General features: G+C 43.3%; 1 protein-coding gene across 1 annotated transcript; it reads right to left on the reverse strand.

Annotated features, from left to right (window-relative positions):
- Positions 1-2,875: 2,875 nt before the first annotated feature.
- LOC310641784 (synaptotagmin-15-like) lies at positions 2,876-18,596 on the reverse strand. The gene is made up of 8 exons (XM_083365046.1): positions 18,360-18,596; positions 14,719-14,911; positions 12,294-12,436; positions 8,159-8,454; positions 7,005-7,175; positions 5,370-5,490; positions 3,305-3,475; positions 2,876-3,200 (listed from the first exon to the last, which is right to left on the reverse strand). Exons 1-8 carry the CDS (start codon positions 18,364-18,366, stop codon positions 3,064-3,066), a joined length of 1,239 nt encoding a protein of 412 aa, XP_083221172.1. The 5' UTR covers positions 18,367-18,596; the 3' UTR covers positions 2,876-3,063.
- Between the last annotated feature and the right edge of the window lie 2,371 nt (positions 18,597-20,967).

Genomic DNA, 20,967 nt, shown 5'->3' on the forward strand with positions numbered 1-20,967 from the left:
ATTATTTTAGCACAATGTGCAAAGTCTTTATTTGCCACCCAGTGGAGGGCACGGCGGTGCTTTACCGGAACTCCTTTATAATTATAATAATGGAGCAAAGAGTAAAATCCTGTGTTTTTTTGCAAAGGAGCGTCGGATTCATTAATTCTACTCATATCCACTGTATCCTGTTCTGGTAAAAAAAAAAATACTTTCCCATTTCAATTAATTTCCTGATTATCTTTTTCCCTTTGCTCGAGAGTTGTCGAGCTAAGGGATAAATTAATAGCTACAAAAAGATCACGAGTTGACTCTCGGAGGACTTTCTGAAATTATTTGATATTGCCCCCCCTCCCAAGTATGTTTAAACGACGGATTTGTTATTTGTGAACACCTCAAGTAGAATTTACAAAGATTGAACTGAATCTCGGATTAAAAGGTGAGGGTTTTTTTTCGTGTTTTTTTTTTGAGAACCATACTGTGTGGATATATATATATACTGTATATATATTTGTGTAGAGTAGGGGTGTCCTGGTTGGGGGAATTCTGGGAGTTGAAGTCCACCAGTCTTGCCAAGGTTGGACACCCCTGGTGCAGAGGTTTATAATTTGATCTTCAAGAATCGCGTAGTAGCTAAAAGTCTCCCTTTAGCAACACAGAATTTTGCCGAACTACGTCACACAGCGTGGACAGAATGGAAAAAGCCTTCACACAACAGGAAACAGCTCCAATAATATAGACATTACGGTTGTGATTCCATAGATCAGATTACCTTGTTTTTCTCATTATCAGTCAGTTTTCTACCAAACTTGGAGGCAAATAATTTCCCTTAGCAACAATTCGCTAATTGTTCCTAAGGGAAGAGAAATAACTCATGTAGTGCAAAAATGTCCTCTATTGAAAGGACTAAAGCAGGAGTAGGCAACCTCGGCTCTTTTATGACTCATGGATTTCAACTCCCAGAATTCCTGAGTCAGCTATGCTGACTCAGGAATTCTGGGAGTTGAAGTCCATGAGTTATAAAAGAGCCGAGGTTGCCTACCCCTGGACTAAAGGATTAAACTCTCTTTTAATGCAGAATCAATTTTTCTGAGAACCCCATAATGGAAATTCGAGTGTCCATTTCTACTGTCGATAGTAAGCAGGGGAAGTCCATGGAAATTTCAGAATAACGAGAGTTGGGAGGGACTTTGAAGGTCTTCTAGTCCAGCCCCTTCTCAAGCAGGAAACCCTGTACCATTTCAGACAACAACCATCCAGTCTCTTAAAAACCTCCAGTGATGAAGCATCCGCAACTTCTGAAGGCAAGTCATTCCACTAATTAATTGTCCTGCCAGGAAATTTCTCCTTAGTTCTAGGTTGCTTCTCTCCTTGATTAATTTCCACCTGTTGCTTCTTGTTCTGCCTTCAGGTGCTTTGGAGAATAGGTTGACCCCCCTCTTCTTTGTGGCTATCCCTTAGGTCAGAAGTCCCAACCTTTTGAGCACCATGGACCGGTTCCATGGAGAGAGGTTTTTCCACAGAGTGGAGGGTACATGGTTTTGTGTGCTGCCTGCATCCCACGGATGGGGCTTTGCTGACATGCCACGGACCAGGGGTTGAGGACCCCTGCCTTAGATACTGGATGACTGTTATCATATTACCCCTAGCACTTATTTTCATTACACTAGAGATACCCAATTCCTGCAACCATTCTTCACCAAGAAGATAGCTTGAATATTTAGGCTATACAGTATTCAAGAAGATAGCTTGAATATAGCCTTGGTGGAGCAGTGGGCTGATGCCTCCTTAAGTAACACCAGCTGCCTGCAATTAGTGCAGGTTCGAGTCCCACCAGGCTCAAGGTTGACTCAGCCTTCCATCCTTCCCAGGTAGGTAAAATGAGGACCCAGATTGTTGGGGGCAATTAAGCTGACTTTGTAATAATGCCGCTTGGGGGGGGGTGTGAAAGCCCTAATAAGCAGGCATATACATAGAATGAAGGCTACTGCTAAGTTTGTAAGCCGCCCTGAGTCTTCGGAGAAGGGCGGGATATAAATAGAATTAAAATAAAATAAAAAAAAAATATTTATGCTCACTAAAGCAACTAGCTGACCCTTCCTTCTGATTCTGCAAGGGGATTCGGTTCTTCACTGATAATCACTGGACTCCTTCATGAGATCTTACAAGCCTGTTCCCAAGTTGAACAATAAAGAAGCCGTGGAAATATTCTAGACGGCAGATTTCCAATGGGAGGGAGGAAGATTTTACTCAACTAGTTGTTGCTGAGTCTAGCGATTGGTGCTCATCTCCGTTTCAGAGCCATTGAGCCAGCACTTCCGAAGACATTTCCCAGGTCCTGAAGCCAGCATGACATCTTGGAGTGCTATTGCCTTTCCATCAAAGTGGTGCCTATTTATCTACTCGCATTTCTATGCTTTCACACTGCTAACTTGCAGCAGCTGAGCAAGGAACGGGAGCTCACCCTGTCGCATGGAGCCAGGGTCTCGAACCAGGGCTGCCCCGGCTTTCCAGTTGACAAGCAGAGAGTCATCTTAACCACAGAGCCACTACTCTTGAGTCGGGACTAAATAAATAAATGACTAAAATGAACTAAAAGTGTTTTTATTCTGTTTAGTTCAATTAGTCATGCTTTCAACAGGAACGCTGTAATATTATTTTGGAAGAGTCCCTTTTGTAGGCGGTCATTTCATAAACTGACATTTATCTGGGGTTAAAGCAGCCGCCCTGACATAGATACTCTTAACCCCCTTAATTTCAGCTCTGAATTATACTGAAATATTCTACTAATTCACAGAACTTTGGGGTTAAGGCATCAAATTTGTCAGTTACGATAAAAGGAATGATACATCCGGTACACGTTTCTCGTGATTGACGGGGTCTTCTCATTTTTAGGATCAAAAAATCTTCTCCATTTTCATTCAGTGGGTAATGTGAGATAATCTACTAGCAGGAGATCCGGCCTCTTCAAGAAAGTTTGCCCCTTGTCTTTTGATCAGCGAGACCCAGAACTTCTCTGATGAATAGAATCGGAATTTACCTCAGATGGAGCCACCATGGAGGGAGAAACTGTTGTATGAGTTTTCAGCTGCTAAGCAATAGCGCATGCCATCTTTTGACGAGCTCCTTTGGTTTACTCATCATCTCGTTCCAGTGTTCGAGTTCCTTCCCCCGGGTGTACATGAAGGGCCCCACAATCACGCAGCCCAGTGAGGACGTCTCTAAACAAAAGCCACCAAAATCATTAGGATTAAATAAAAGATCAGGGCGAAAACACAAACGCGAGTCCCCAAGATTCTTGGAAGTAAGGTCATGGGCTACTTACCGTCTCCTTGGAGAACAGTCATGTTGAGGCTGGTTGCATCGAGGTCCAGCTGGTCCACCTTGAAGCTAAAAGTCTCATTGTACAACGGATTGGAGGATCCCACGATGGCTGTGGTCCTTTTGCTTTTGATGAGCTGGTTGTGGTGCATTAGCGACACTCTGACGCACACGCCTGGAACAAAAGGATGAGGTTGGAAACAATACTCGGAACGCAAGCTCCAAAATGACACTTTGGGAGAATGCCACACAAAATGTAATTCAAATTTAAATTTTAGGGATTACACCTCCAACAATGCTCCACATTTTCCAGCAACATAAGCATGGATATGGGAAATTTGATCTTGTTGCAAAGTAGATATAGATATATCCAAAACAAAGTTTGGTCAATATCCAATGTATGCTGCTCAAACATCTAATAGGAAAGTCTTGCACTTCGAATATTTTTGAGTTTATCATCTTCTGATGCCTTATCAGAAATCCAAAATGCATATTTTTGATATCAGGACCCTTCCAATGCTATTCTATATTATTTAAATTCAGCCAGACGTGTGAGTGTGATCTCTTCTCACTTCAGATATATAGAGGGGCAGGAATACACAACTTTTCCATTCTTTTTTTTCTTTAGCCTCCAAAAGCTATAGGAACAATCAAGCAATGGAACAGAAGTTGCCTTCAGATGTTGTAGGAGCTTCATCACCAGACGTTTTCAGAAAGAGACTGGATTGCCATCTGTCATAAATGGCGTAGGGTCTCCTGGTTTGTTTGGAGGAGTTGGACTAGATGACCTACAAGGTCCCTTCCAACTCTTGTTATTCTAATTCTAATTCTAAATTTCTCTGGAGCTGAAATGGTTCATATTTCTTTTATTTTAGCAAGTTGGGAGTGAGGTCCTTGCAAAATGAATGTATTAAACCTCCTAGAGATCCTGTTATGACTGCAGGAGAAAGCCAAGACCCAAAAATCAGGGCACCAGGAAGCAGTGATTTGTTGACTCACAAAATACCAACTATCTGACCTTGGAGAAGTTTTTCACAAGGTCTTGAAAATAGTTCTAAGAGAGGGAAGTCACCTGTAGTTGAGAACTTTTGTTCACAGCGTAAGCACGAAGCTATCAAGGTAGGGGGAATTAGCACCAATCTCACCCCTGCATGGTGGATTAGTGTCAATCAAAATCAAGATGGCGACCACAATGGTGTGATCAGTGCCCTGACTGTCTTATCTGCATCATACATGCAACACACATGAAAAGAGTTTTGATTGCACTGCTGTATTTGCCAATTTGTCTTTTTTTAACCACAATCTGTACCCCTTTCTTTATAATGCCTCAATACGTCGCCAACTTGGGGTGCCATGGGAAAGAGAGGATTAAGGGTATATAAAATGTGAAGGATTATTAATGCCCTCTTAAATCCCCATTTGTCCACTTTTTAATAGACTGGTGTATTGTAGTGTAAGTTTACACACCAATTGATAAATAGCAAATGTCAAATACTGCAGCGTAAGATCATGAGATGTCAAATACAGATAGAATATTAAGCAAATATTGAAATCTCCTGAGAATATTTAGAGGACATACAACACCAAGTCTCGAGAAAAATCTTTGGGGATGAAATTGCTTGATATGGAGAATAAATAGTTTTTGAAACAGGGAATTTTGGCCTAAAGTTCTGTACACGGAGGAATAACTTTAATTTACTGTAGGCTGCTGCAAATTTCTGAATGGCCACTGGGTGGCAGCAAAGAGAAACAAGAACTATATCTCAATTCTGCCACCTGGTGGTCTGGAGTTTCATAATCCAGAGAGGGTAGCCATTTAGACCCCAAACAGATGTGGAATTCATATTCAAACATTTAATTTGAATTTAATTTAGCTTTTGCCCGCTTTCCTCTCACGGATGAAGAATGAAGGTGCCAGCTTAGTCAATTTTCCAGTTGATGATTAGAAGTTGTCATCTGGCTTATCATTCAGGATACGGTCACAAACAAGACAAAGCTATTCCTACAAAATTGACTTGGAAGGAAGAAAAGAAACAAAGCAAAATAGTTGTAGATATCCCCCTACTGACCAACGCCGTTTCGCTCATTCTGGACCTTTAAACCTCGCGCCCTCAGCACCACCACCGTGAGGCGTGCCAGATAGCCATTGTAGCTGAGGGAGAACTGGAGATCGCCATGTTCAGACGGTGGCTTGGAAGAGGCAGAAAAAGACACAGGTCAGAAATCTTGAACAAATATTATTTCTTCCACTACTTGAACTCTATTTTTTAATAATAATAATAATAATAATAATGTTTTATTGATTTTCTAATTTTACATTTAAGTATTTGAAGAGCCGTGTGGCGGCTGGGTTAATCGATAATGCAATGACATATAAATAACTTTAGTGCAAGCCTCGAGCTGTTATATTAAATTTTTTCTCTCTTTGCCCCTTAGTATTTACTGTCTCCTGTTTAAACTAATGCAATTCTCGTTAAATCAATTAGATAAAAATGACGTTCTTACATTTATCCAAAAAAAAAATTGGCTTATACATATCCTTATTATTTTAACATTCAGTCTTTATAGACAATCAATGTCCTACTTACTTGGTTTTCCCCAGTTTTTAATTTTCCATTAACATTTAACTTAACATTTAATATTTCTAGTTTCCAAGTTTTAAGTAATCAAAGTTCCCATTATCCCAGTACATCACAAAGTCTAATAGTCAGAATACATATTTTATCTATTTGAATATATTGTATTTCTCACCATCTTACATCAACTAATTAATAAAACAACATAACATTCTTATTTTCTATTAGTTTCCAAAGGTCTTAAATTTAGCGACCAAATTTTCTCTTATTTCAGCATCAAATATTTCCTCTCTCTTTATCTTAATATCCACGACTTGAACTCTTATTCACTCCAATTAGTGGGATGGCTAAACTAGAAAGGGCAGAGCTAATGAGTCTGTAATTAATTCTCCTTCTCCTCCATCCACCCCAGATGTTGGTGGATGCTCAACTTGAAATAAGAAATGTCCTGCGTCATCAGTAACATCTGATTCCTTTCCTCAACAAATTTCTCCTGTTTGTCCGACAAGAGGGAAGAAGGTAAATAGGATCCATAAGATTTTCTTGGCTCACCCAATCTGATGCTGGTTATAGTCACACATAATGCTAAGCCAGGGTTTTTTGAAGAACACATCAAGGTTTAGTTTGAACACAAGTCAGAAGTACCTCGTTTTAGATATCAGGACTTAATTTGATCCTCTCTTCCCGTATGTGTATTCCCAGATAATTTCCGCTATTGCCAAAAAATATATACGGCACAAATCTTCACCATTTTGAAAAGGACATCCTCCATCCTTGTACGTAGCTCTCAACACGGACTTAGCATAGCTTAGAAAGCAAAGAGCTTCCTTCAAAAGGTCCCAACAAACCAAAGGAAAAACAGCCTCAGCTAATTTTTGTCATCCCTGCCAACATTCTCGGTGAACCCACAGCTCTCCCAAACTATAAAATAGCAGTTTCTCACACACGAAACGAGCAATTTCACAGACTGCGCTAAATCAAACACACTCACAAGAGGAAGTTAAGTAACCTGTGAATTGTAGCCAACGTCAAGTTCATTGCTTGCAAAAAACAAAAACAAAAAAAAATCCCCAAACGAACTCTGTGCTTATTCATCTAATGAATTTTAACATTTCATTCGTTGCTTACCTCCAGGTTATCTGGTTCCAAATCTCTCCAGACGACAACTTTTCCATCTTCAGCCAACGTTTCATTTTTCAGTGGGAAGGTAACCTGGCCCAGGTGGATGTGTTTCTTCTGCTTATCGACATGGTAGACGCAGAACTTCAGTGTCCTCTGAAATAAAACGGTGCTTGAAATCTAGAGAGGAGGAAGCACAGAAGGGGTAGAAGAAGCAGTTGGGATGAATCTGACCCACAGCTCCGAACGTGAGGCAGGCCAAGATAATCTGGGATCTTCAGGGTAGAGCAGATGGCTCCGAACTTTCTTCGCTTTAATTCTGGGCATGCGTACAGCTTCATCCTGCTCAGGAGACTTTCCAAGCTTTCATGAAGGATAAGGGAGCCATCGGATCCAACGACTCAACCGTCTGGCCTGAAGTGAGAACGGTCTTTCAAGCAGACCGCTGTTGGTCACTCCTAGCTCAACGTTTGGGAGCGGTAAGGTCTGGAGGATTGTTTGGGGGCTGTTGTGACTGGCTGGCTGAAAACCTGGACCTGAATCCAATCAAGGAATTACCAAGAAGAAAACAGCACTTCTGCCAACACTCACAGGGCAAGCCACATATATAAATAAAGAGCAAACCATAGCCCCTTCCAGCTCTGAGGATTTTACCCACTTGGGTAATGAAATGTCTACAAGAAAACAACCCATCACAGAGACCACCCCCACAATTCTCCTCCCCTTCCCTCTCCCCTTCCTCTTCCTCGTCCTCCCCACAAACCCCATTCTCTTGTAGCATTGATGACATTACCTAGTTGGTGCCATGGTTCCGACAGATGAAACTCCTATCGTCTCTTATTTCCATAACCTTGGTTCACACACTAGGTTTAGTATTGTTATGTCTAGCTAAACTATCATGCACATTCCTCCCCCCCCCTCCAGTATCATCTAACTCTAACTCTTAAGAGTAAAACATAAGAAGGAAAATGTTTGCATCTCCACCTATTGTCAAAGCGAAAACATCCAATGTTAGGAGCGTTGACATCTGGGCAATGTAATGTCTGCAAGAAAACAACCAAGATCAGAGAGCAGCCAAGGACCCCACCACAGTGGATATTTCCAGGCTGTCAGCTTCCCACAGCTGGATGATGGTGATCAAGCTCATCTTCAGCGGTGCTTACCTGGAAAACAAAATCCTCGTCAAACTGAGGGTTGAGATTTTTGCGTTTCATTTTGGACTGCAAGTAACGCCTCTCATCCGGGAGCAGGTAGATCTTCACCAAGGGGTTGCAGGAAGCAGAAGGAGGCTGCAACTTTCGAGCTTTAATCAAGGAGACTAGGAGCCTTTCCGACTCTTTCTCATATTCCACGGAGAACCAAAGCCGGCCAATATTTCCTTCTGGGAAGTCCGTCTCACTCTCATCTTCAGGAGACCGGTAGAGTTCCGGATTGATGGTCCCTCCACGGTAAGCTCCAGCTTCAAGAGAGAAAGGAAACGGCCAACCTCGCTGAGTTCAAAACACAAAGTGGGTAAACACGTTTAAAACCTAATTGTTTCTACCGTATTTACTGTGGACCATCCATGCCTTTGAACCATGGTGCTGGAGAAGACTCCTGCGAGTCCCTTGGATTGCAAGGTGATCAAACCGGTCCATCCTAAAGGAGATCAACCCTGACTCTTTAGAATGCCAGATCCTGAAGTTGAAACTCAAATACTTTGGCCAAATACTTTGGAAGGACTCACTGGAAGAGAGCCTCATGCTGGGAAAGGTTGAGGGCAAGAGAAGAAGGGGACGACAGAGAACGAGGTGGCTGGATGGAGTCACTGAAGCAGTAGGCGCGAGCTTAAATGGACTCCAGAAGATGGTAGAGGACAGGAAGGCCTGGAGGAACGTTGTCCATGGGGTCGCGAGGGGTCAGGCACGACTTTGCAACTAACAACAACAATCCATGCATTTCAATCAATGGTAATATAATAAATCTGCAGCTGAGATCTGGATCAAGTTTTCACAAGAGAGAACCTGAATGTCACCTCTTAAACGTAACCTGGTCCAGCGGAATTAATTTATAAAATCCACAGCAGATAATCAATGAATCCTAAAATAAAAATTTTATTTCTTGTTAAATCATCCAACTACAATGGACCCTTAATTCATTCATTAAAAGCAGCTATGTCTCATACACACAATATTTCTGTGTTGTCACATAGAATCCCAACTGTTGAAAGGTTTTATTTAACCTTTTTTCATTATTTAAAAGTGCATTTTTGGATGTCCAGGGTCTCTCTCTTAAAATTGCACAGCGGTACTTGGAAAGTCGTTGCAAATCTTGGGATTAAGTTGACAACTTTCAAACAACCTGTGTCTTCCCAAACTCACGCATGCTAACTACGGTATATCGGTTCTAGTGGTTTTTTTTTAGTATTGTACGATGTTTATGCAGTGTACTGGTCAATGACCACAATAAATATGAAACTAAAAGCTATACTCATGTATTCTCAAATAAGAAATAAAAAAAGAATTATCTTGGTCAACAGACAGGACAATTTGTTGCATCTGGAAGATGTTCATCTGGGGAAATCTGGTTCCTTTTGTTTGCACAATTATTTAGACTAGCAGTATGAATTCAGCATAGGGACGCGGTGGCTCAGTGGGTTAGGACGCTGAGCTTGTTGATCAGAAGGTCGGCAGTTTGGCGGGTCGAATCCCGAGTGCCGCGTAACAGAGTGAGCGCCTGTTACTCGTCCCAGCTTCTGCCAACCTAGCAGTTCGAAAGCACGTAAAAAATGCAAGTAGAAAAATAGGGACCACTGCGGTGGGAAGGTAACAGCGTTCCGTGCGCCTTTGGCAGTCATGCCGGCCACATGACCACGGAGACGTCCTCGGACAAGCGCTGGCTCTTTGGCTTTGAAATGGAGATGAGCACCGGCCCCTAGAGTTGGAAAGAACTAGCACGCATGTGCGGGGGAACCTTTACCTTACCTATGAATTCAGACATACAGACTTCAAGATCAGCTGGGTTATAAATTTCAAAGCAAACCTCAAGGGCAACTTACTGAAATCTCAATGAAAGATGTTTTTTTCAAGGGAGCAACTGGACTTCCTTTGTTTTTCCTTGAAGACATTTCGCTTCTCATCCAAGAACCTTCTCCAAAAAGAAGCTTCTTGGATGAGAAGCGAAACGTCTTCAAGGGAAAAAAACCAAGCAAGTCCAGTTACCCCTTGAAAAGCCACCTTTGGGACAACCAGGACCTGGATGGCTTGAGAATCTCCACAGACATCTAAATGAAAGAATTCAGGAGAACAAATCAGACAGTTGCGTTCTCTCCTTCAATCCCTTAATTAGGACATCACTTTAAACTTGTTGGTCTCATCAGGATATACTTCTGAACTTAGTGGGATTATGCTGCAAATCTCCATGCGTGCTTCTGCCACCAGGAAGGGGTAGGCAACCATGGCTCTTTTATGACTCGTGGACTTCAACTCCTGTTGTGATTCAGGGTCAGCCTGTGGGTTCGGCAGTTGGGTCGGACGATTCAGAGGAGGAGGAGGGGGATGTTGGAGAGCTTGCTAAGGATAGCCTTGAGGCTCCGCAAAGCCCTCAGCCAGGCCCCTCCCACCTGGTCATGATGCAGACCCAGCTGTGTGAGCCTGACAGCGTGGATGAAGATGACCCACAGCTGGCCCTGTTCAAGGACGCCCGATGCAGGAGGCAGTCAATCAGGAGTAAACAGAGGAAGGCAATGGGGCACCTCGGAAGGAGGCAGAGAGAAGCCACACCCTGAACTGTTTAAAAGGGGAATGTGTGGGAGGGCTGGTTTGCTGAAGGCAACCATTTGAATAGCTCCTGTTTCATGGTTCATGTTTGCTCTCTTTGCTCTGTCTGCTCTGTTTTATGTTAATAAATTTGGCAGGCTTAGTTCCAGCCTCTTGCCTTTTGTAAAGGGGTTGTCCCTGCCTTTTTTGCAGGGCCGGTAGTAGGCTGGTACAGAACAGCTCCCAGATTTCCTGAGCCAGCCACGCTGAGGGGAAAGGGAGAGGTTTCCAAACTGAGCCATGCCGGCTCAGGAATTCTGGGAGTTGAAGTCCACAAGTCATGAAGGGGCCATAGTTCCCCCACGCTGGCTCAGGAATTCTGGGAGTTGAAGTCCGCAAGTCATGAAGGGGCCATAGTTCCCCCACGCTGGCTCAGGAATTCTGGGAGTTGAAGTCCGCAAGTCATGAAGGAGCCATAGTTCCCCCACGCTGGCTCAGGAATTCTGGGAGTTGAAGTCTGCAAGTCATGAAGGGGCCATAGTTCCCCCACGCTGGCTCAGGAATTCTGGGAGTTGAAGTCCGCAAGTCATGAAGGAGCCATAGTTCCCCCACGCTGGCTCAGGAATTCTTGGAGTTGATGTCCACAAGTAATAAAAGAGCCAAGGTGGCCTACCCTTGCCACCAGAGAACATTCCTTCTCCTCATTTGACCAAACCAATATGCAGACCGTAAAGTGAAGCTACAAAACCTCTTCAGCTCAACTGTGATAAGATTAGTGTTTCCACCATGAAAAATTATCCCCCCTCCCCCCGCAGATTATCAAGTGGCTTATTTGACTGTGTGTTGTTGCTGGGGGTGGGGGTAAAGTTATTTTTTTATTATTATTCTTTTATACTGGATTTTTATTGTTTGTAAGCCGCCCAGAGGGAGAGCAAGTGGCGGCCATGTAAATCTTCTAAATAAATATAAATAAATAAAATTTTGCAAAGTTTTGGGGCATTTGTTGAAAACTCACGCCCATTGTCTTTCCTAATCAACTATTATAAACTTAAACTTGGATCTAAAGAAGACAAATTTCTGTGGGATCACGTAGCTCTGAAGCCAATCCAGGTCTGGGACAAACATCCACGTACGGCATTTTGAGTTAAGACTGGAAATACAGGAAATGGATCCTGAACCAGATTGCACCACCAAAATAGGTCCTGACCCTTAACGATTTTAGTAATTTTCCTCCCCTGTTTCTGGAAGATATATTTGTTTGTGCAGCCTGGCAGGAAACTTATTTGATTTAAACAGGAAAGGACTTTTCTTGAAACAGCCAGGCAATAGCAATGTTCACTGAATTTAAGACCAGTGCTTTTTTTGTAAAAGAAAAAGGTGCCGGAACTCACACATGTCATACAACCCGCCTTGCCTACCCTACAAGGTTCCATCCAAAAAAGGTGCCGGAACTACGTTCTGGGCGTTCTATGACAAAAAAAGCACTGCTTAAGACTGAAGCGGGATTTGGGGGCAAAACCCGATGCCTGGCATTTTAGCCGCCGAAATGATGCCAACCTACCTAAAGAGTGGAAAGAGGACCGGGGCGCAGAATCTGGAGTAACATAAAGCTCGTTCTCCTCTTGAATTTGTTCTCCGTTCAGCGTATCGGTCCACCCTTGTCGGTGAAGTTTGGGTGGGACAATGAAAGGAACACTCTTGGCTCTGTCCAAAGGCAAACACAGCATTGAGTTACATTAAAGAGACAAACAACAACAACAACAACAACAAAAAACCAATATCAGAAATCTAAACTGCTCTGAAAACAGCCGCAGGCCAGGTTGAAATATCTGGAACGCTTTTAAACGAAGGGGAAGAAATTGGAGCTTAAATCCCCCCCCGCTGAAATCAAAGGGACTTAAAAGGGCGTTTGACATTAATTGGATCAAGCTTGTTGCGTCCCAGCCCTTTTCTAGAATTACATTTTCTTCTCCTAATCGTACTTATTTACAGTCAGCGGCCGGCAAAGTAGCTGCGACAGTTAAAAAAAATAATAATAAACAGCCCGTAAAAGCGGTTCTGGACAAAATAAGAGCAATAAAACCACCAGGGTAGGTCTGACAAAACAAGACCAACGTAAAATTAAGATGGAAGGGTAAGATTTCAAGATTGGAACAGCTTAAGTCTTTTTTCAGACAACAGTTGCTGATTAAAAAACTTGGCAACTAACTGAGTGGGTAAGACAGGATTCCAATCACAGAACAGGAATAAACTACCTCTCTTTCAATGGAAATGCAGAAAAAGGAGGAGGAGGAGGAGGAGGAGGAGGAGGAGGAGGAGGAGGAGGAGGAGGAACTGTGTTGTGATTCAGGGTCAGCCTGTGGGTTCGGCAGTTGGGTCGGACGACTCAGAGGAGGAGGAGGGGGGTGTTGAAGACCTTGCTGAGGGGGTTGAAGATCTTGCTGATGATGGCCCTCAGCCAGGCCCCTCCCACTTGGTCACCACGGAGACCCAACTGTGTGAGCCTGACAGCATGGATGAAGATGAGCCACAGCTGGCCCTGTTCAAGGACGCCCGACGCAGGAGGCAGTCAATCAGGAGTAAACAGAGGAAGGCAATGGGGCACCTCGGAAGGAGGCAGAGAGAAGCCACGCCCTGAACTGTATAAAAGGGGAATGTGTGGGAGGGCTGGTTTGCTGAAGGCAACCGCTCGGATGGTTCATGTTTCTTAAAGCTCCTGTTTCTTGGTTCGTGTCTTGTTTGTTTTTGTAGCTATAAATGTGGCAGGCGTAATTCCAGCCTCTTGCCGGTTGTAAAGGGGTTGTCCCTGCCTTTTCTGCAGGGCCGGTAGCAGGCTGGTACAGAACAAACTGAGAAAAAAAAATAAAACCAATAAAAGGAGAAAAAGTAACAGGCAGAAAGCCAAGTCTTCTTTACTTTTGGGCCTTATTTTAATTTGGGGGGAAAAAAGGAGATAAATCCAGGAGATTTAAATTTTTCGGTGGAAAGATGGTTTTGGATTGAAACCCAACTTTAACCACAACATTGCCCAAAGAAGGTTACTACAAATCATGGCTAAATTACTTTTGAGTATCATCCCAGGACGAGCAGATTCTGAAACGTGACACATCTTGCTTTCATTTCTCTTCAACCATCCTAGGGAAATTAATTAATCTAAAGATAACTTAAATCTAATGATAAGAATAGACAGCGTGCTCTGAAAAAATATCTGCATTTTGTCCGCTTAGATATTTTAATTACAAAGCACGGCTGTCAAAAGATGCTTCAACATCCTTTTAATGGCGGATCAATGCAAAGTTTTGAAATAAATGGTTGGGACCTTGATATGAACAGGTTGTGTACATTCTACCCCAGGGCTGATACAAATTCTAGGGTTCTTCTCCCAGTTTACCCAGTTCTCCCTCCCTCCCTATTTATTATCTTTCCTGGAATATCTTCTGTCTCCAATTAGCTAGTAATTAGAAGGAAGAGTTTTCCCCAGCTCTTCAAAGGGAAAAAAATCCGTTGAAACTCTCTGTCTCTCTCTCTCTCTCTCTCTTAATGTGTTGTGCCTTTAAGTTGTTCGTGCTTATTTTATTGTTCACGCTGTTATTATGCAGACTGGGAAAAGCTGAGCTTGGCACAGAGCAAAATGTCTGCTGTTCATTTCATTTGTTGATGGTAATTCTTTGATTTTTGGAATCCTTGGGTTGGGGTCTTAAATACCTGCATTATTTCTGTGCATTTCTTTGGCTACTCGGTAGAGAAGAACAGAATTTGAGGGACTCCTTGTCTCCAGCCCAGTGTTCAAGGGAGGCTTCGGAGTCCCAGGGTTGATTGTCCTTTCCCAAATCCTGGCCCGCTGAGGTGACCCACTTAAGACTTGACTGGATTCCCCATCCCTGGCAAAGGAAGGAGATCCCAAAGAATTTGATGGTGCAGAGAGAGCTTCTACAGCTCGGTCCCTTGAAGGGTAGATGATGGACAGCAGAAAAGGACCTTTGTACCTGGCATTTTGAGGAGGAACTGAAGTTGATTGAGCAACATCTGGCTCCTGCAAGACCGGGGTGACAGGATCGGTCAGTTCTTCATAAGAGCCCTTGAGATAGTTACTCTTCCAGAAGAGGTAGGCGGCTATCCCCAGAAGGACCAGAAGCAGAAGTCCAGCTACTACTCCACCAGCCACAGCAACTACCTGTTCTGGGTACACAAAGACTCACATGCATCAAAGGGTGGGGGAAAGTGAAGACACCCACTTCCCAAAGGGGGAAAAAAATCATATTGCCCAACATCCTGGCAGGTGTTTATTTTCTACTGAATGCTCCAGCTTTATCTCCCATCATTTTCCTTCAAGTATGCCACACTTCTCTTGGTCCTTTCGGGCCAACCTCAGCTCTTATCCAGGGGCTATTTGACATCTCCACCCAGTGCCTTCCACTTAATTGGAAAGGACCATCTTGACTCTTGTCCTAGAGCCAACAGGCCAAATAAAGAGAATTGTGTCTCAAATGTTCAAATGCCGGAGCAGTCACAGTCACGATCACCAGCTGCGCTACGCACCAAAGGAGTGCATAATGGGCATCCATTCTCCCTACTGCTCCTCTTTCAAAGAGGGTCCGCACCCAACCCTTCTCCAAATGAAAGAGATCCCCCGAGGATCCCTGGGGGAAATCAAGTGGTTCCTTAGAAGTAACATCTGGCAATTACCTACCCCTGAAGTTGCCACACATCCTGGGGGAAAAATGAACATCGGCCCCATTTCAAGCAAGAAAGGAAAGGAATGACATTGCTGTCTCCGGGATGAGGTTACAAAGCCATTGAGTCACCACGATTGCACTGCGTGTAAATGCATTGGAAGGCATTGATAGAAGGGAATATTTGTAGCTCGGTTTAGCTGTGGCGTCCTTGGTATTCTCTGAGCTTGGTTGTTTTCTGGCAGATGTTTCATGACCCAACAAGGTAAGATCTAGTGAACAGAGAGCCAATCCCCTCCCTTCTAGCCCGGCTGATGTTAGCTAGTTGGCTAATGAAACATCTGCACGTAAACAACCCAGCTCGGAGGGGTCCAAGGAACCCACACCACAGCACTGACATTTTTCATGATGAGGTTCTTTGGCCCCAAAGCAGCTTGGGCAACAATAGAAGACTCAACCACGCAAACATCTCCCAGGGTTGTTGTGTTTGGCAGGCTGTCGGAGGCCTATTGGGGCTCTTGGCCTGTCTGTAGTCCCAACACAAAAGAGCAGTCTGGGAGAAATAGTAGAATGAAACTGCCATCACTCACTCACAGCCTTTTTTCTCCCTGTGTTCAGCATTTTCAGCCACAAGCACTCAACCAGAGGAGACATTAGCAAGCCATCAACGTGGTAAACCAGGCATCACTTTGCAGCCATTAGCAATATTTTGCCTCTTGGAAAAACACAACGGTTGATTTATGGTGCCAGCCTGGAGTTCATCCCTTGTTTTGTTATCTCCCACCCTGTCAATAAAATTCAGTGGTTCATTTCCTTCTCAGATAGCCCTTTAATAGACGTTGGATTTATCTGTGTTAGACATAGGTGCCTGTTTCAGAGAAATGATGGCCAACTAGCACATCCCTACCTGTGTGATTCTAGGTTGTAAGTGTGATGCTCAAGGGACTTTAAGTGAAGGAGGATTGCTGGTGGGTGCAATCTATCTGGCCAGGAAATGAGGCTGGCCATTTTCCATGAAAAGGTCAGCATTAATATTTTAAAATTGACCTGTAGACATCAACATGGACTCACACAGATTATGGCACAGGCTGATTTATATATAAAAGTTCATGCCACAGTTTTGTGAAAACGCAGCACTGGCCCCGCATTGCTAATTGGAAAACAGCAACGCAGCAAGAAGCTGAATACGACCAGAATATTCTCGTTTTTTGCATTCCTCACCTTCCTACGCAATGACTTGGCTAGACTTTTAAGGGACAGGCCGTGAACGATAGGAATGCAAAGATCTTTTCTTTTCCTTCCTCTCTGGCAGCGGAGAAGTAAAATGAGATATGAAATAAACAAAGGCAGACTGAAGTGCATTTTTAAAGGATGCCAGCAACGGGTCTGGCTTGGAAAAAGATAGAAAGTTCTTCATTAAACCTGAAGGGCAGAACGTCTCCTTAGCTTTTGCATCCTGTGAAACCTCAAAAATGGCAGAGAAAAGGCTGGTGATCTTGTCAGTGGGACCTATCTCTCTCTCTCTCTCTCTCTCTCTCTCTCTCTCTCTCTGAAATAATTGTCATTCCTGAGATTGGAAAAAGAGGGAGAACAACGGCAATAGCTGGAAAGGGATACAGGTAGTCCTCGTCTTACGGCTACAAGCTGGGTCCAAAATCTCTCTTGCTAAGCGAGACGTTTGTTAAATGACTTTTGCCTGATTTTACGAGCTTTCTTGCCTCATGCAGTAAGTCAGTAATGCGGTTGTTACAGTGGCTTCCCCCGCTGGCTTTGCTTTTCAGAAAGTCACAAAAGGGGACCACGTGACCCCCGGGACACCCGCAAACCGTCACAAGTATGAACCGGTTGCCAAGCATCTGAATTTTGATCTCCTGACTGTGAGGATGCGGCAGCAGCCCTAATTGTGAAAAACGATCGTGTCCCATTTCCCAGCGCTGTTGTAACTTGGAATGGTCGCTAAACGACCTGTTGTAGGTTGAGGACTACCTTTATTTCCTTTTCTTAACTTTACCAGGGCTTGGTGAGTAGAGGTGCTAGGCGTGGTTACCGCTCGGTTTCCAACGTCAGTTTCAGAAATATGTCAAAAGAAATATATATATATATATATATATATATATATATATATATATATATATATATATATATATATATATATATATATATATATATATATATATATCTTCTCTGTGGGGGTGGAAATTTTTCCCTGACTCCCTGGAAACTCTCTCTTTTTGATCACGTCCCTCAAACTTCAACCCCTCTTGAAGAGTGTCTCAGATCTTATTGCCTCAGGATTTGCTTTTAACGCCTTTTTTTGTTAAATCCCCAGATTTAGGAACTCTGTCAAACGTTTCTTCGTGGCCTGCAAAGAGTTTAACAGCAGTTCAGAGGTGAGAATTAGAAAGAGTTGGATCAGGGAGCAGATACCCTGACAAAGTAAAAGGTAAAATGTGGAGAAGGGAATTTGCTGCCCAGTTGTTAATCACCATGGCCGCCCTCTTTACATCCTAGAACAATACACTTTTTTTTTTTAAAAAAAAGAGAAAATTACAGCCCTAAACTCAAAACAGAGGTCTGTACTTCTGAAAACCCAGATAGAGGATGCTCTGGACTAGGCTGGAGATATTCCTGCAGATTATGCAAACGGGGGTGGAAGAGACAACCAGATTCTTAATTCTGTGTATCAACAGTTGGTAACTTAAAACTTAACTCTGTACTTTGCTCGGTCCAGCTGGACAGAAATATCAGCTGAGCCAAGAAACGTAAGACAGATTCCCACTTTCCCAACCACCCTTGGCTGAATCAGAGACGTGTTCCAAGAGACCAGGCGATGGATGCCACTAAGCGAGCATCCAAAGTGAGACAATGTTTGTCCTCCTCCTCTGGCCCTTCTGCCCCATCTCCAAAGGTGGAGCTTCTGCTCGGAGCAATAGCTCCACAGGGATGTTCCTTACCAGACATGACACCCAGGCTGGAGAAAGGGCGAGGTTCTCGGGATCTTCTGTTCCACTGCAGCTCAGAGTTTCAATTCCATCTTGGACCCCAAACTCTTCCACACGGCCGCTTTTTCCCAGCCGTTGTCCTCCTCTTCTGCTCTCCTCTGATGTACCTGAGGAGGAGGCGGTGGTGGTGGCAGGAGCAGTAAGGCAGGACTTCTTCTCAGCTGCAGTTCCTCTGCTTCCCCACACCCTCCTTCAGATCTGATATATACTTGTGACTGATTTGAGAGAGGAAAGCTGCAAGAACTCCGTTCGGTCTGTCTCAGGCCTGCCTTTGGCTGGTGAACAACCAGCTCCTCCTCCTGGTCACAAACCAGCTCCTGAATGTTTCAGGGCTGTGGAGAAGCTGCCAACTGAAGGGAGGAGGTAGTAAGTCAGCCCAGCAGGGCAGCGGTTCCTTCTTCCTTCCTGGAAATAATGGGGTTAGCTCCGGGCTCTGAAGCATCCTTCTGACCTAAACCGTCTGGGATGAAGGGGCTGGAGGCTAAAACATATAGGGAACGGTTGCTGGAATTGGGTATGTGTAGTTTAATGAAGAGAAGGGTGAGGGGTGACATGATAGCAGTGTTTCAATATCTCAGGGGCTGCCCCAAAGAAGAGGGAGTCAAGCTATTCTCCAAAGCCCCTGAAGGCAGGAAAAGAAGCAATGGATGGAAACTCGTCAAGGAGAGAAGCAACCTAGAACTAAGGAGAAACTTCCTGACAGTTAGAACAATTAACCAGTGGAACAACCTGCCTCCAGAGGTGGTGAATGCTCCAACACTGGAAGTTTTTAAGAAGAGACTGGACAGCCATTTGTCTGAAATGGTATGAGGTTTCCTGCCTGAGCAGGGGGTTGGACTAGATGACCTCCAAGGTCCCTTCCAACTTTATTATTATTATTATTATTATTATTATTATTATTATTATTATTATTATTATTATTATTATTATTATGAAGAACTGGAGCAGAAGAGCAAATCGGAATGATTATTTTTTTTTCTTGCTTTGGCTTTCTCATCAAATCAAGCCTTATCCATTTTCCTTCCGTGGTCAGGGGAAGGCGGAAATAAAAACATCTCTTATCTTTCTCTCTCTCTCTCTCTCTCTCTCTCTCTCTCTCTCTCTCTCTCTCTCTCTCTTTTTAACTTGCATGGGGCCGCTTGCTTCTCCAAAAGCGGTGGAGGGGGGTGGGCTTCTGGCGCAAGTTGACAAATATTCTGGTTGTTTTTTTAAAAAAAACTAGCGTAAAAATCTCCCTTCTTCCACTTTCCTGGCAACGTATCTGAACTGGAGAGGATGCAGCCCAATATTTAGAACATCGGGTGTGCCCAAGTAAAGAGCGACCGGTGGACGTAATTCACTTTGAAATCATCTGGAGTAAGGTTAGGCTCATGAAACTGAAAAGGGGTTAGTCTAGTGAAGAGGAGGACCAGGGGAGAAATGATAGCAGTGTTCCAATGTTTGGGGGGGGGTGTCTCACAGAGAGGAGGGGATCAACCTATTTTCCAAAGCACCTGAAGGCCAGGCAAGGAACAATGGATGGAAACTGATCAAGGAGAGATTCAACCTAGAAATAAGGAGAAATTTCCTGACAGTGAGAACAATCAACCAGTGGAACAGAAGTTGCCTTCAGATGTTGTGGGAGCTTCATCACTGCAGGCTTTCAAGAAGAGACTGGACTGCCATCTGTCAGAAATGGTGTAGGGACTTCTGCTTGGGTAGGGGGTTGGATTAGATGACCTATAAGGTCCCTTCCAACTCTGTTATTCTAATTCTATTCTATTCTATTCTATTCTATTCTATTCTATTCTATTCTATTCTATTCTATTCTATTCTATTCTATTCTATTCTATTCTATTCTATTCTATTCCCTATTCTATTCTATTCTATTCTATTCTATTCTATTCTATTCCCTATTCTATTCTATTCTATTCTATTCTATTCTATTCTATTCTATTCTATTCTATTCTATTCTATTCTATTCCCCATTCTATTCTATTCTATTCTATTCTATTCTATTCTATTCTATTCTATTCTATTCTATTCTATTCTATTCTATTCTATTCTATTCTATTCTATTCCATTCCATATTCTATTCTATTCTATTCTATTCTATTCTATTCTATTCTATTCTATTCTATTCTATTCTATTCTATTCTATTCTATTCTATTGCCTATTCTATTCTATTCTATTCTATTCTATTCTATTCTATTCTATTCCATTCCATTCCATTCCATTCCATTCCATTCCATTCCATTCCATTCCATTCCATTCCCCATTCCATTCCATATTCCATTCCATTCCATTCTATTCTATTCAGATCATTTTGCAAAATGCCCTTTAGGACCTGTTCTTCTGGAAACCCTCCATATGCTTTACCTACTGTGGATCAGCAAGGGGTGATTTCAGGCCAAAATCTGGCCTTTGAGGAAATTTCATTGGAAAGGCTCCATAAATGGATGGCTTCAGAGGCAGAGCAAGCATGCTACATGTATATGTGCTACAGTCTAACCTGCCATTCGTGGACTTCTCTGCTACTAAGTTTGGGTGGGTGGGTGGGTGGGCTGGCAATGCCAGGAA

The sequence above is a fragment of the Vipera ursinii genome, assembly GCF_947247035.1.
Source record: "Vipera ursinii genome assembly, chromosome: 5".
In the NCBI taxonomy this organism is placed as follows: Eukaryota; Metazoa; Chordata; class Lepidosauria; order Squamata; family Viperidae; genus Vipera; species Vipera ursinii.